General features: G+C 49.8%; 1 protein-coding gene across 4 annotated transcripts; it reads right to left on the bottom strand.

Annotated features, from left to right (window-relative positions):
• Positions 1–4,618: 4,618 nt before the first annotated feature.
• On the bottom strand, positions 4,619–8,233 carry TRH (thyrotropin releasing hormone). 4 transcript variants are annotated; one of them, XM_053599887.1, is made up of 3 exons: positions 8,027–8,233; positions 6,840–7,058; positions 4,619–5,808 (listed from the first exon to the last, which is right to left on the bottom strand). In XM_053599887.1, exons 2-3 carry the CDS (start codon positions 7,054–7,056, stop codon positions 5,297–5,299), a joined length of 729 nt encoding a protein of 242 aa, XP_053455862.1. In that variant the 5' UTR covers positions 7,057–7,058; positions 8,027–8,233; the 3' UTR covers positions 4,619–5,296. The 4 variants fall into 4 exon arrangements, with proteins under 4 accessions (XP_053455862.1, XP_053455864.1, XP_053455863.1 ...); XM_053599889.1 differs by lacking the exon at positions 8,027–8,233 and adding an exon at positions 7,246–7,426; XM_053599888.1 differs by lacking the exon at positions 8,027–8,233 and adding an exon at positions 7,150–7,426.
• Positions 8,234–14,542: the final 6,309 nt, after the last annotated feature.

The raw sequence follows: 14,542 nt of genomic DNA on the forward strand, positions 1-14,542 counted from the left end.
CCAAAGCTGGAGTGTGGATACATGGAAAGCTGCTTCAGAAACACCACAGCCCATCACGGCCCTGCTTTCCAACAGAAAAAGTCTCATGTGAGAGTGTTCCCTGGAGAACCTACCATGCATCAAAAAAAAAAAAAAAAAAATCTAGCTGCAAGGGAGTTTGGGAAATGTAGTCCTTCCTTTCCAACCTCCACAGTGTAGAAAGGCACATTAGGAGGTCGAACAGAGAAGATGAGGAGAAAAGAGGGTTAAAGACACAGGAAATAAACTGAACAAAGGCTCTGAGGAATGTTCAGGAAACAAAAAAGGGGCCAGCTGGGCAGACCACTGTGGCCATGGAAGCCACTGGCGAGCTTCAAGCAGGGTGGGTTCTCTGATCACTTCAGGAAGGTCCCTCTAGCTCCTGTGCAGAGAATGGGCTTGGGGGACAAACAGGGAAGCCAGAGTCCAGCAAGTAGTCTACTGTAGTATCAAGATGAGGGATGCTGGTGGTCAGGATCAGGTGGCAGAAGAGGAGCTGGAAGAAAATAGATAGATTGGAGACGTGTTTGGGAGGTAAGATCTCCAGGACTCCTGAGAACTGCATGTGGGTGATGGGGTAGGGGAAGTATAGAAAAAAACGCCCGGGTTTCAGGCTCATGAACTGATAAAAGTCACCTTACTTACTTCTCTCTTTGTTTCCTTTTAACTAGGTAGTTCATTGATTCAACATAGATTTACAAGTCACTTACATATATGCCAGGCAGCGGATATGATAGCATTTTTTCCCCTAGTCTGGTTTCAGTAAAAGTCAGAAAATGTTTATTTTTCTTTTCTCCCTCAATGTTAACTCAAACTCCCCTCTCCCCTCTTTCCACCCCAGACCACAGTGCTCTGTCACCCTTCTAAGCTGTGGGAATCAGTGTCCTTGTGTGAGAACTGAAAAAGAGGCGGGGAGGATGGATCAGGCACAAGGCTCATCCCCTCAGAGCTGGAAGATAGGGTTGGGAAGGGAAGGGAGAGGCCAAGCTCTGCAGCTTCCAGTGTTAGCGGCTCCAAGAACACATTAGGTCTCCACTGGGACTTGTTAATGCTTCTTCCTTCTACCTCAAATGCTTTTCCTCTTATTTATCCTCTGTATCACTTGGATGTTTCCTCCTCCGGGAAGCCCTCTTACCCGACCAGAGCTGCTCTCTTCCCATCTACATTCCCCTGGAATCCTTTGTTCCCTACAGTCAACACTTCTCAACTCGTTGTAGCATCTGTTTGCTTATCTATCTGCCTCCTCACCAGAAGGGAAGCTCCTTAAGGCCAGTAAGCCTGGGGAATTCAAGCTGGGAAACTAAAATAGAGGTGACCCAAAGATTGTAACATCCATTCAACAATTTCTGTCTGTCTGTCTTTCTTTTTTTTTTTTTGAGACAGAGCCTCAAGCTGTCGCCCTGAGTAGAGTGCCAAGGCATCACAGCTCACAGCAACCTCCAACTCCTGGGCTTAAGCGATTCTCTTGCCTCAGCCTCCCAGGTAGCTGGGACTACAGGCGCCGGCCACAACACCTGGCTATTTTTTGGTTGTAGTTCTTTGGCAGGCCCAGGCCGGATTCGAACCCGCCAGCTCTGGTGTATGTGGCTGATGCCTTAGCCGCTTGAGCTACAGGCACTGAGCCCATTCAACAAATATTTATTGACCATCAACTTTGTGCCAGGCCCTGATCTGGGGAGCATTGATGAAAGCAGACACATGAAAGAAGGGAAAGGAAGGATTTAGGTGATGAGAGAACATGGTGGGGGGCATCTGTGCAGTCAGAATTGGCCAAGGTTTGCTGAGAAATAAACTGAAATCTCAATGACTTAACACACACATGTTTATTTCTTGCACGTGAGAAGCTGATGTGGTGAGTAGCGCGTAACTTCCATCTAGAGAGCCCGAGGCTCAGAATCCCTCTAGCACCTGCTGTGCTCCCTCACATGTGGCCTTCCATGTGACAGGAAGAAAGAGGTGAGGGAGGCACATGGCTGCATCATCAGCCTGGAACTGACTCCCTACTTCTCACAGCCAATGGCCACGACTAGTCATGTGACTCCACCCCACGCTAGGAGTGGACACTGAGCTTTTCTGCTGCAGTGCCCTGGGCTGAGCAATGGTGCTTGTGTGAAAGAGGGTAGGAGGGGGTTATTTGGGAGCAGCAAGAGAACTGTCTGGAGGATAAAGCCCAAATGCCTAGTATGGACGTGCATATGGCTTTTCGTTTTGTTTTTGTTCATTTTTTGATTGGAGAATGAAGAAAGGAGCAAGTGGATTTTGAAGGTTCAATTTTGAGTCCCTTCTGGGTGTGGAGCACTAGGGCTAAAAGTCCATTTATCAAGAGTCTACTTGGTGCCAGGCACTGTGCTGAGTTGTACATGTCTCACTCTGTCTCATATAATCTTAGAACAACCCTAAGGGGTGGGCAGGAATTGTTGTGCCCATACTACAGATGAGAAGACTGAGGCACAAACCGGTTTTATCATTTGTCCAGCACTGAGACCAATGCCCAGATCCTTTCCATGATGAGGCACTGGAACAATCACTCTCAGGGGCAAATGGAGAACATTTAATTCGCTGGAGAGAGCGGACTTCTTAATCTTCAAATGCCCTCATTTCTGAAACACCAGCACACACACCAATCAAGTTTGAAAGCAGGAGAGGGTGGGGTATGTCTTTGGGCAAGTGGTTGAATTTCATACTAGGCTGCAGATCAACTTTCTTGGCTGCAAATGCCTCCTGGGGCAATGATGAGGATTCAGTGAGGAAGTTCTATAAGCACAGAGCACCCAGAAAGTACCCATGAGCAGTCTATATTATCTGCTGTAGAGTGCCCACCTTCAGAGGGGATCTATGGGCAGAGGGATTCTTGTTAGGGCCCACTTGCCCCCTTGACAACAGTGGGCTATGTAAGATTTTCTAGAAGAAGGCGTGTGGAAAGTTAAGCCTGGGGGGAAGGCCACGTCTACACTCTTTACCTATAGGCAGGACCCTAGTCTCTGTTGGTTCCCTCATAGGAAAATGAGATGTTGGTTTCTCATCCTTCAAATGTTTAGCGTCTCAAAGGGCTCTTGGGAGCATTAATGGAGAAAACGGGTGTCATTGCTTCTTGTAAACCCCAAGTCTTTTTCTCTCCCCATTTCCTTCCCCTCTTGAACCATGAGCTCCCCAAGGAAAGGAGCTGGCTCTTAGACATCCTTCTAGCTCCTTCTTGCCTCTACCCTAGAAGATGACCAAAAGCTCTTTGTAGGAAAGTCAAAACCCATCCATTCTCCCAGCAGTGGTGGTCTAACTAATTCAGAATCTAAAGCTTAGGAGATTTGGGAGTTTAGTTTAAGTCAGAGGCTGTAAAATGGCAATGAGTGGGCCAAATTCAACCTTAGACAAGTTAGGTAATTTTGCTGAACCTTACCGTAGTAAAATGGGCATGTTAGTAGTGATGTCTGGAAGGATTGTTATTGTAATGAAAAGAATTAACACATGTTGGGCGGCACCTGTGGCTCATCGGAGAAGGGCGCTGGCCCCATATGCCAGAGGTGGGGGGTTCAAACCCAGCCCTGGCCAAAAAAAAAAAAAAAAAAAAAGAATTAACACATGCAAAGTGCTTAGGACAGTTCCTGACATATAAGTGTTGTCTCTCTCTCTATATATATGTATATATGTATATATGTTTTATTATAACTGTTATTGTTTGATTCACACAATGTTTCTTAAAGTTTCTGAATTCAAGTATCTTCAGATGACCTCTTCAGTGTGCTCTGTCCTACTACTCCCTCTGGTCCTGCATCTAGCCTGCTGCCCTGACTGGCTCTAGCAGATCCCTGATTTGAGTCTCCCCACTATAGTCTGGTCCTTTGTCCTCTTTGAATCTGTCAGTTAGCAGATTTGGGTAACAAAGACTGCCAACAGAGCCTTGAGGATCACAGATCTGAGCCAGACCAGTCCTCCCATTCCACCTCCCCACCTACCATGCCCTGCCTTCCAAATCACACAAACTCAAGGCAGGGCCCTGAGCTGGCCTCCCACGCCCATGGCTCCACCGCAGCCGGCTCTGTGTCTTGGGGCAAGTCTTTCCCTTTCTCCAGACCCTGGTTGCCTGAGGGATCAAATGGCTCTAGAACCACCATCCACCTCCCAAGTGTTTTCTGAGATGGGAGCAACAGAGGGGACTTTTAATGCCGCTGGGCCCCTGATTCCCTCTGCAGCAGAGCGGGGAGCTCTAGTTCTGTCTGCTGTTATTTTTATTTATTTATTTACTTATTTTGGGACAGATTCTCACTCTGTTGCCCAGGCTAGAGAGTAGTGGCCTCATCATAGCTCACTGCAACCTCAAATTCCTGGGCTTGACCGATCCTTCTGCCTCAACCTCCTGAGTAGCTGAAACTACAGGCACACTCACCACACCTAGCTAATTTTTTCTGTTTTTAGTAGAGCTGTGTCTCACTCGTTCTCAGACTGGTCTTGAACTCCTGAGCTCAATCTACCCTCCCACCTTGGCCTCCCAGGGTGCCAGGATTATACATGTGAGCCATCATATCCCCTTTTAAATATTCCTCTCAATACAAAAGAGGAACCCCATACCGGCTGTGACAGAATTGCAATCACAGAGCTCCACGGTTATCAGATTCATGTTTTATTATCACTAGGATGACTATCACTGCCAAGGGGGAAGGGGCCTAGAGGATCACACACAGCTGTGACTTCCAGAGAAACATCTGCATAATCCTGCATATTCAACATACATTTATTCCACTGCACAGAGAGCACCACAGGGTATCTCCACTTACACAGGATCTTCCCCCAGCAGCGGGGGTCAGGGCTCTGCCCACTCCAGAAAGAATGCTCACAAAGAGGAGATTCTGGGTCCAGGGGTGGAGTTTATACTTGGTGCATTCCTGCCACATAGGGCAGGGGGGAGAGGCTGGATTTGGACTTCAAAGCTTCAATCACCCCCCAGCTGGCTGCTCTCCCCAGAGGCACCCTGCCCCACTGGAGGATCTCTTAGAAGACACAGAAGGACCATCTTAATCAGGGCTAAGGAAGGGTAGCAGGCCTGTGGGGGTGAGAAGGAGAGGGGCTCTGGGATCTGCCTCCCTGCATGTGGTGCAAAGTGGCTGGCTTTCTCATGTCCTTAAAGGGGTCAAGGCCAGGGGCTGAGACGTGTGTCTATAATGAGGGGACACAGGTTTTATGTCAGGGGTCTAAGGAGGAGGAAAAGTGGGGGTCACGAAGGGGTAGGGCACACAGGGCTTAAGACATTCTTAGACCCCAAACCCAAATTTACAGGAAACAGGGTTCAGTCCTCCAGGGGCTCCCTGACCCAGGCCACCCGCCGCCCAGGATGCTGCCGCTTTTCCTCAGCTCCCTGTCCCCTGCTTAGGTCATCCAGGAGCCCCAGCAGGAGGCTTGCTTGACCACAGGCTCCTTGGGGGCCACATGGGCCTCCCAGGCCCCTCTTGCCTGGGTGCTGGCGCTTCTCAGGCATCAGTTCTTCCTCTCCCTCCAACCCCTCCTCCTCCCAGTTCCTTTGGGCCTTAGGCTCCACCAGCCGTCTGCCTGGGTGCTGCCTCTTGGTGACAGCATACCCAGGCCAAGGAGAGCGTCGGCCAGGGTGCTGCCGCTTGTGCTGACTTCCATCAACTGACCACGATGCCTCATCTGCCTGTCGGCCAGGGTGCTGCCGTTTGTGGGGTCCCACAGCCCCTCCTTCTTCTTCTTCCTCTTCTCCAACTCCCTCTTCTGCCTCCTCCTCCCTTTTTCCTGGGTGCTGACGCTTGGAGAGCCAGTTGGGTTGAATGATCTGGGACTCTGGGGAACGAAAGAGACCAGCAAGGGACCTCAGTAAGGGTCCACTGGAGTTCTCACCCCAGCTTCCCTCCTGGTCAGGGCAGATTTCTTGCAGGACCCATCCGGAGTCTTGGTCTTGGTCTTAGAGACAGCTCTAAGGCCTCACGGAGATACACATTCACACAGAATCCAAGGCATTGCTCCACTCCCATCTCTGTCACTCTCTAGCTGTGTGACTGTCATAAGTGACTCACTTGATCTCCTGAACCTGTTTTCTTCTGTGTAAAATGGTACCTAACTAAAAAGTTGCTAGGCAGATCAAATAGTATATTAAGGTGTTTGCTTAATATACTTAGTGCTTAGAATAATGCCTGGCATGTAAGTGCCTAGAAAATCTACTAGTAATAACCATTATTATTATTAAAGACAAGGTCTTGCTCTGTCACCCAGGCTAGAATGCAATGGTGTGATCATAGCTCACTGTAACCTCAAACTCCTGGACCAAACTGATCTTCCAGCCTCAGCCTCGGGCATAGCTGGAACTACAGGCCCACGCCACCATGTCTAGGTAACTTTTTCTTTCTTTCTTTCTTTCTTTTTTATTTATTTATTTTTAATATATAGTGATCTTGGTGTGTTGGGTCTTGGTGTGTTGCCCAGTTGGTCTTGAACTCCTGGCCTCAACTTCAGCTTTAGCTTCTCAAAGTACTGGGATTACAGGGGTGAGCCACCACACCCAGCCTGAAAATAGAAATTAAAAGACTGGCATACAAAGAGACAGTCTCTCTCCCCAACACACAGAAGCTTCCCCACTGAAGGCCTGCTCTCCATGAAATATTCCCAGTACTGAGACAGAAAGGGAACCTCATCCTAAGGAAAGTTCAGCTAAGGAGGCGCTGATCAGTGGGAGTTTCTGAGCTTCTGAAAGGCAGGAGACTGGACCTGCCTTTCAGGTCTCTCCTTCCTCCCCTCTTCTCAAGACCTCCCCTCAATTCCGACAGCTTTCCCCACAACCCTCACCCCCAACCCTCCCCAAGCCTCCCCCCGCTCACCTGAGTGCTCATTCTGATCCCCTTGTAGTCGCCGGAAGTTTTCCCGGAGGAAAAGGAGGCGCTCCGCCTGGCGCAGGAGGTTGTCCAGGCCAGGGCGCTCAGCGGCCGTCACTGCCTCCTGCTGGTCCGCCTCCAGCTGAGCGCGGCCACCGGGGACGCCGGTCAGGGTCAGGGTCAAAGCCAGGGCGAGGAGCAACCAAGGGCCAGGCATCGCCATGTCTGGGGTTAGGGGACAAAGAGGGATCGTGAACGCACCGAATGTCCGTCCGGCCTACTCCATCTCACCTGACCCCGGACACAAACCACGCACCAACCACCTGCCCTCCCAGGAGCAGGACGACTGACTGCCTGTGCAGGGACGGGAGCAGCAGGGCATCTACTCCGGCTCTGCATCCACATCTGTCACCTTGAGGCGTCCTCGGCCATAAGGGTGCCTGGAGTGCCTGCCCGTGCCCAGTTCTGCCCGCGCAAGGCAGGAGGCTGTGGGAACCCCTTTGCCACCGCCAGCCCTTAGCGTTTCACGGAGCTGGGGAAGCCAGAGCTGGGATTGACCCGCCCAGAGTTTAACGATTAATATTGCAGCGCGGGGGCCGGACGCTAAGGGCAGAGTCCCTGCCTAGTCTCTACCCGAGGTTCCTGCAGCTATATTCTAATTCCAACCCTGTGGCCAAAGTCCTGATTCCAACGCTAAGATTCCATTTCTAGCGCTGAAATTCAGGCTCTAGCCCACAAATTCTATTTGTAAGCTACGATTCTCTAACGCTAAGTTTCTGTGAACAAGCTAGGAATTCCACTCTACCGCTAACACCCTAATTCCAACTCGAAAATTCTATTTCTAACGTCGGGCCTCGGATTCGAACTCGCAGGTTCCCACGCCACCCGAACGCCCAGATCTGCTGGGACACCCCGGCGGGGACCCGCAGCAGGGATCCGGGCAGGGGCGGGATGCCGAGCTTCCCAGATGCCGGGTGAGCGCACAGAGGCGAAGGCAGGTGCGCCCGCGCCGCGCCCCACATCCCGGCCCTGGCCAGCCCCTGCAGAAGACCGGGGCGTGCCGGCGCTGCGCCCACTGTGCGAGGCCCGCGTCCGGGGAGCGCTCGGGTACCACGGCCGAGAGCCACGTAAAGGGTTCCCCTCGAGCGCTCCCGGTCGCCGCCTGCCCCTGGAGAGGGGTGGGAGGCGGTCACCTGCCTGGCGCGGACTCCGCGGGACAGTCCGGGATCCTGCGGCTCTGGGTCTGGAGTCGGCGGGTCAGAGGCTCGGAGCGCTAGCGGGACCCCGGGCGCCAGCTGCGAGCTCCTTGGCGGGGCCGCTTCTTATATCCGCGCGAGGCGGCGGCGCGGGTGAGGTCAGCGGGGAGGGGTCCCGGCCGCCGGGAAGGGGCGCTGACGGCAGCGGGCTCCGCGGGTCCCCACCCGCCTGCTCCCCCGGAAATCTGGAGCGGGAGGGCTATCGAGGAGGCGCGAACGCAGGCTGGCCAGCGTGGGTTCGTTTCCGCACCCAGGTCTGTTGGCAGACAGTACTCATGTAGGGGGCAAGGAGAGAGAGATGGAGAGCGGCCCGCCAGGAAGGAGCAAGCTGGAGACGGCAGTCCACGCCTGGGCGACACCCCGGGACAGAGACATAGGGAGCAGACCCACCAAGGAGACTGAGATGGGGGGAGGTGAAGGTGGTGAGAGGGGAAAGACGGGCGACAAATGGGACCTGGGCTCTAATCCCAACTGTGCCACCTCTGACAAATGTCTTCCCCTCTCTGGGTCTCAAAATTTTCTCATCTGTACAATGGGAAAGCAGAGGGCAGTTTTCAGAATTCCAAACTGATGTCCTGTGCTCTATAACCAATTCATAGAGAAATGTGTTCGATTCATACACTGTTTTGAAAACATTTGAATAACCAACACCTTAAAACCAGGAAAACTTAGGAAAATGTTGGGTTTATGGCTTCTCTTGAAAAATCTCTTGGAAAAGGGCGGCGCCTGTGGCTCAGTCGGTAAGGCGCCTGCCCCATATACCGAGGGTGGCGGGTTCAAACCCGGCCCCGGCTGAACTGCAACAAAAAAAATAGCCGGGCGTTGTGGTGGGCGTCTGTAGTCCCAGCTACTCGGGAGGCTGAGGCAAGAGAATCGCTTAAGCCCAGGAGTTAGAGGTTGCTGTGAGCTGTGTGATGCCACGGCACTCTACCGAGGGGTATAAAGTGAGACTCTGTCTCTACAAAAAAAAAATAAAAAAGAAAAGAAAAGAAAATTTCTTGGAAAAGAGAGGCCCAAACTTCTTTCTGGCAACAGCCTGCTGGAGCTGAGCCTGGTTGCCCTGGTCACCATACTCCCCACCACTCCCTAATGTATCCCGATGTGTTGTCCGTGTCATTCAGGGGTCACGGAAGTTTGCAACCTCTGGACCAGAAGTCCACCCTACCCTGGCAAAGGAGGCGAGGGGATGAAGGGAGGAGAAAAGCATGGAAGCCCAGGAGCTTGTCCCTAATCATTCCCCCAAATCCTAGCTGTGGCATGATACCTTCTGATAAAACACTGTCACCGTTGTCTGAGCCCTGGGTACCACCTCTATTGTGAACTAACAGACATGCACTGTGTTTCCGGCTCCTTGGTAGCTCCCGGAGACCCAGAAGTGAGCTTGGCTCAGCCCCAGGCCTCAAAGGGGCTGAGAGTCCAGAAGCAAGCTTAGAAAACCAAGTTACAGGTGAGTACAGTGGCTCACATCTGTAGTTCCAACACTTTGAGAGGCAGAGGCCGGAGGCTCAGAGCCCAGGCGTATGAGACCACCCTGAGCAACATAGTGAGATGCCCCCCTATAAAAAATTAAAAAATTAGCTTATGCCCACCCCATAGTCCCAGCTACCTGAGGTGACTGAGGCAGGAGTGTGAGACTTCAGTGAGCTGTGATCATGCCACTGCACTCCCAGGCTGGAAGACAGAGTGAGACCCTCGTCTCTTGAAAAACAAACAAACAAACAACACAGAGTTACTACGTGGGCTGATGTGAGCTGGGATGAACGTCTAAATACAAGGTGCTGGAGGTAAAAAGGGATCCAGAGCCAAAGATGCTGAGTCTGCCAGAAGATATCCGGAAGGTTTACAGAAGGACACTGAGAGCTGCCACTTGAGGGATGAGGGACAGTGAGAGAGTTAGCCAGGCCCACTTAGAAGGAACCTCATTCTGGGCAGAGGGAATACGTCAACGAAGACATCTCCTACCTCTGGACAGCTCCAACATTTTTCTGCTTCACTATACACTAATTCTTTAGTCTAAAACTTTAATGGAGTACTTGTTGTATGCCCCAGGCCATAGTAGTGGTCTGGCAAGGCATTCAAAGGTTATTAATGATTGCTCCTTCCCCTGGTGGAGCACCCAGATTTCCTAGTACATCCATATTCACCATCTCACTGCACGTTCTCATCACCCGTCAGGATAAACTAGGGAAGGATCACTAGTCCCACTTTGTAGACAGGGACACAGAGGCCTGGGGAAGCAAAGTGACTTAGAAGGGTAGAAGTGAAAAGAAACTTTTAGATCACCAGCTAAACAGTCCTCTCCTCATTTTTAGATGAAGAAACTGAGGTCCGGAGAGATAGCCTGACTCAGCTTCACAACTCCCAGAAACAGTTTGTGTCTTCAGAGTCAGATGCTTGGCTCAAGACAGATTGCAAACCTGAACCCTCAGGCTTGATCTTCAACCAGACCCTGGAGACTTTGGGGATCTCCATCCCCAAACCCCTAATAAATGACTCTCTAATGGAGGTATTTCAGGTGCTGTGACAGGAAGGGAATACTATTTGGGGGCCAAGTAGACTCTTGGCAGCTGACTCCACTTAGACCATTCTTGGTCACTGCCCAGTTGTTGGCAAAAAGCTAACTCAGGCCATTCCTCCCATGCCCTTCAATCCTTATGTGTTTATTGAGCACCAACTCCATGGAGGCACTGCGACAGGTGCCTGGGAAGGGAGGGGATAAACCTTAACCATGGTTCCCTGCTGCTGGTAGGACTGAGTCCCTCTAGCTTAGCCTGGCATTCAAGACCCTTCATAAGTAGAGGTGCCTCACCTCCACTGAACAACATGGTCCAGAGAGGGATAGTGTCCAGAGACTGCTGAGGCAGCCGCCTGCTGTGAGACGCCAGATAGTCTGCCCCTGTCTGGGCTCAGGGCCTAAACCAGGCTCCAACACTCACAGTTTAGGCGGACAAGTAGAAGCCATGAATTCTGACCAACCCAGGCCCCTATGCCCCTTATGAGATCTTACATTCATGCTGAGTGGCCACTTGCAGGTCTGTGTGGACCAAATTGCTTCCAACAAGCAATTCCCTGCCCAACTGGGGCTGTCTGAGGGGAGCTCATGCCCAGGAGAGGCACTGGGGGCTGCGAGGCTGACATGGAGCTGCATGCACAGGAGAGATTTCTGGGAGTGCATTTAGTTGACACAGAGCACGTACACCTACATGTGGGTGCCTAGGATTGTGCACATGTATTTACATGTCACATCTGTGTGTATGCACCTGGCTCCATGGCTGTGTGCTGTGCACATACAGGTATTTATGTGCTTATGCACGGGTCCATGTCTACATGGAGCACATATGTGTACACACGCCAGTGCTTTGTATGCACATGTGTGTATGAATATGTGGGGGGGGTCTATGTATGTTGTGCGCATGTGTTTTGGGCCCAAGTATACAGGTCAGTACATACCTGTGGGCTCTTGTGTCTCCAGGGCCAGGTCTGGTAGTCAGCATAGGGTCCAGCTGGCCATCCCACGTTTCCCAGTGAGGAAACATGGCTCTAGAGCTAATATGTTCCACCCATGAATAAGGACATCCTTACTCCCTTCAAAGCTACCTATTCACTCTTCTGTCCTTTGCTAGCTAATCTAGTAAATTAACATGTTTTAATGTCACCGAGTGACTCTCCTTAAGGGCAGGGTCTGTGTCCATCTCCCACAGAGCTTAGTGAACAGTGGGTGCTAAGGAGAAGGTGACCTATGGGGTTTACTCTGCCCTTTTAAAGAAACCAAGGCTCAGAAAGAGGAAGTCACTTTTTCAAGGTCACAGAGCCAGGAAATAAAAGAACTTACATGTCAACACAGATCTGTGTTATTCTGCAACTTTTCCCACTCTACCCCACCAGAAGAGACTACAGATGAAAATAATGTGTTAGGATGGTGATGAACGTGGAGAATTTTTTTTCCTTTTGCAAAATTACCTTTGATATTTTGTCTACATCTTCCTCCCACTAAATTACAGAAACATTTTTTTTTTTTTCCTTTAAGACAGGGTCTCACTCTGTTATCCAGGCCAGAATGCAGTGCTGTGATCACAGCTCACTACAGCCTCAAACTCCTGGGCTCAAGCGATCCTCCCCCCTCAGCCCTCCAAGTAGTTGGGACTCCAGGTGCCCACCACCAGGCCTAGATAATTCTTCCATTTTTGGTAGTGACAGAGTCTCATTATGTTGCTCAGACTGGGAAACTTTTTAATAGAAATTATTTTGAAAGAATAAATATCTAAGGCACCCTTTAGCCTAGAATCTGATGTCTCAAAGGCCCATGATATCTCAAAGAAATGTGACTCTGACTTAAATATCCACCACAATATTGTCTTTGAATCATCTCCAGAGGATATACACTAATTCTGACGAGGATGGAAACGCTCTGGGTGGGTCCAGGGTGGAGGAGGATGGGGGCGGGTGATGACACTTGCTGGCAGATCAGACACCTCATCATCCATCAGGTTCGCCAGAGATAACAAGTCCCCCACCCTCCCATTGCTTCTCTTATTACATGATAAAATGAAACCAACTCTATATTACCTTGGCCACTTAGTATATTTATTTTGCTGTCAGCCACAAGCAGGGCTCTTTCCCAGTATTTCCGGCTAATTAGAGATTGTCCTAAAAATAACATGGAGTCTGCACCCTGAATATTGGAAGTGGAGTAGCAGGTGTTAATGTGCTAGTGACACTGGATGGTGACTCAGGGTGATGACAAAAGGAAGAAGAGGAGGGCCCAGCAGATGCCCATGGAGGCCTTCAGTATGACCCAGCAAGGTGCCCACTGTCCTCCCCTGAGAAGCTAGGTGTTGCTTTTCTTTGCCCCATGAGAAGCCAGACATGCATTTGGAGTGTTTGCAGTGATGTCTCCTCCTCTGTACAGGGACCTCAGCAGAATTGTAGATTCAAGTCCTGGCTATGATTGCAGGAGAGATCAAGGTAGGGAAGGGGTTGGAAGAGGGATGCTGAGGACTGGGTAGGGCAAGCAGGTACAACTGGGTCAAATGAATACCAAGGACCAAAAAAAAAAGCATCATGCTTAGGGATCCAAAAGTGTACCAGAAATGTTTTCTACATGATCACCAATCATTCTCAGAAGAAACCCGAAAATCTTATTCTCATTTGTATTCGTGACTGCTACCACGTATTATTACTATTATTATTATTAGTTTTAGAGACAAATTCTCACCTTGCCACCCAGGATGGAGGGCAGTGGCCCAATCATAACTGATTGTAACATTAAACTCATGGGTTCCTGCCTCAATCTCTCAAGTAGTTCATGGCACCACATCCGGCTAACTTTTTTTTTTACTTTTTGTACAGACAGGATCTCATTTCCCAGGTTGGTCTAGAACTTCTGGCCTCAAGAAATCCTCTCACCTCAGCCTTGCAAAGAGCTGGGATTACAGGTATGAGCCACTATGCCTGGACAGCCACAATAGTTAACTGAACCAGAGAGTGTATGTAACTCGTTTTCTTTTCTTTTTTGTTTTTTTTTTAATTGCTGGGGATTGATTGAGGATACAAAGAACCAGGTTGCACTAATTGCATTTGTTAGGTAAATTCCCTTTCATAATTGTGTCCCGCCCCCCAGAGGTGTGTCATACACCATGCTCCCCACCCCTTCCTCGCTTCCCTATCCCCATTCTCTCATTCCCTTACCCTCCACCATGTACTAGGTCAACAATTATCCTCATATCAGAGTTGAGTACACTGGATTCTTGCTTCTCTATTCTTTTTTATTTTATTTTATTTTTTGCTTCTCTATTCTCGTGATGCTTTACTAAGAAGAATGTGTTCCACCTCCATCCAGGTTAATAGCAAAGACATAAAGTCTCCATCTTTTTGAGTGGCTGAATAATATTCCATGGTATACACATACCACAGCTTATTAATCCATTCCTGGGTTGGTGGGCATTTAGATTATTTCCACAGTTTGGCGATTATAAATTGAGCTGCGATAAATAGTCTAGTGTAAATGTCTTTATGATAAAAGAATTTTTTTTTTCTGGGAGGCTGAGAATCTCTTAAGCCCAAGAGTTGGAGGTTGCTGTGAGCTATGACACTACAGCACTCTACCGAGGGCAAAACAATGAAACTCTGTCTCAAAAAAAAAAAAAAGAATTATTTTTCTTCTGGGTAGATGCCTAATAATGGGATTGCAGGATCAAATGGAAACTCTAATTTGAGTTCTTTGAGAATTCTCCATACTTCCTTCCAAAAAGGTTGTATTAGTTTGCAGTCCCACCAGCAGTGTTAAAGTGTTTCCTTCTAGGCCAGGCGTGGTGGCTCACTCCTGTAATCTCAGCACTCTGGGAGGCCAAGGCAGGTGGATTGCCTAAGCTTACATGTTCAAGACCAGTCTAAGCCACAGCAAGACCCTGTTTCTAAAAATAGTGGGCATTATGGTGAGCACCTGTAGTCCCA

This window comes from Nycticebus coucang, chromosome 8 (genome assembly GCF_027406575.1).
Source record: "Nycticebus coucang isolate mNycCou1 chromosome 8, mNycCou1.pri, whole genome shotgun sequence".
NCBI lineage: Eukaryota > Metazoa > Chordata > Mammalia > Primates > Lorisidae > Nycticebus > Nycticebus coucang.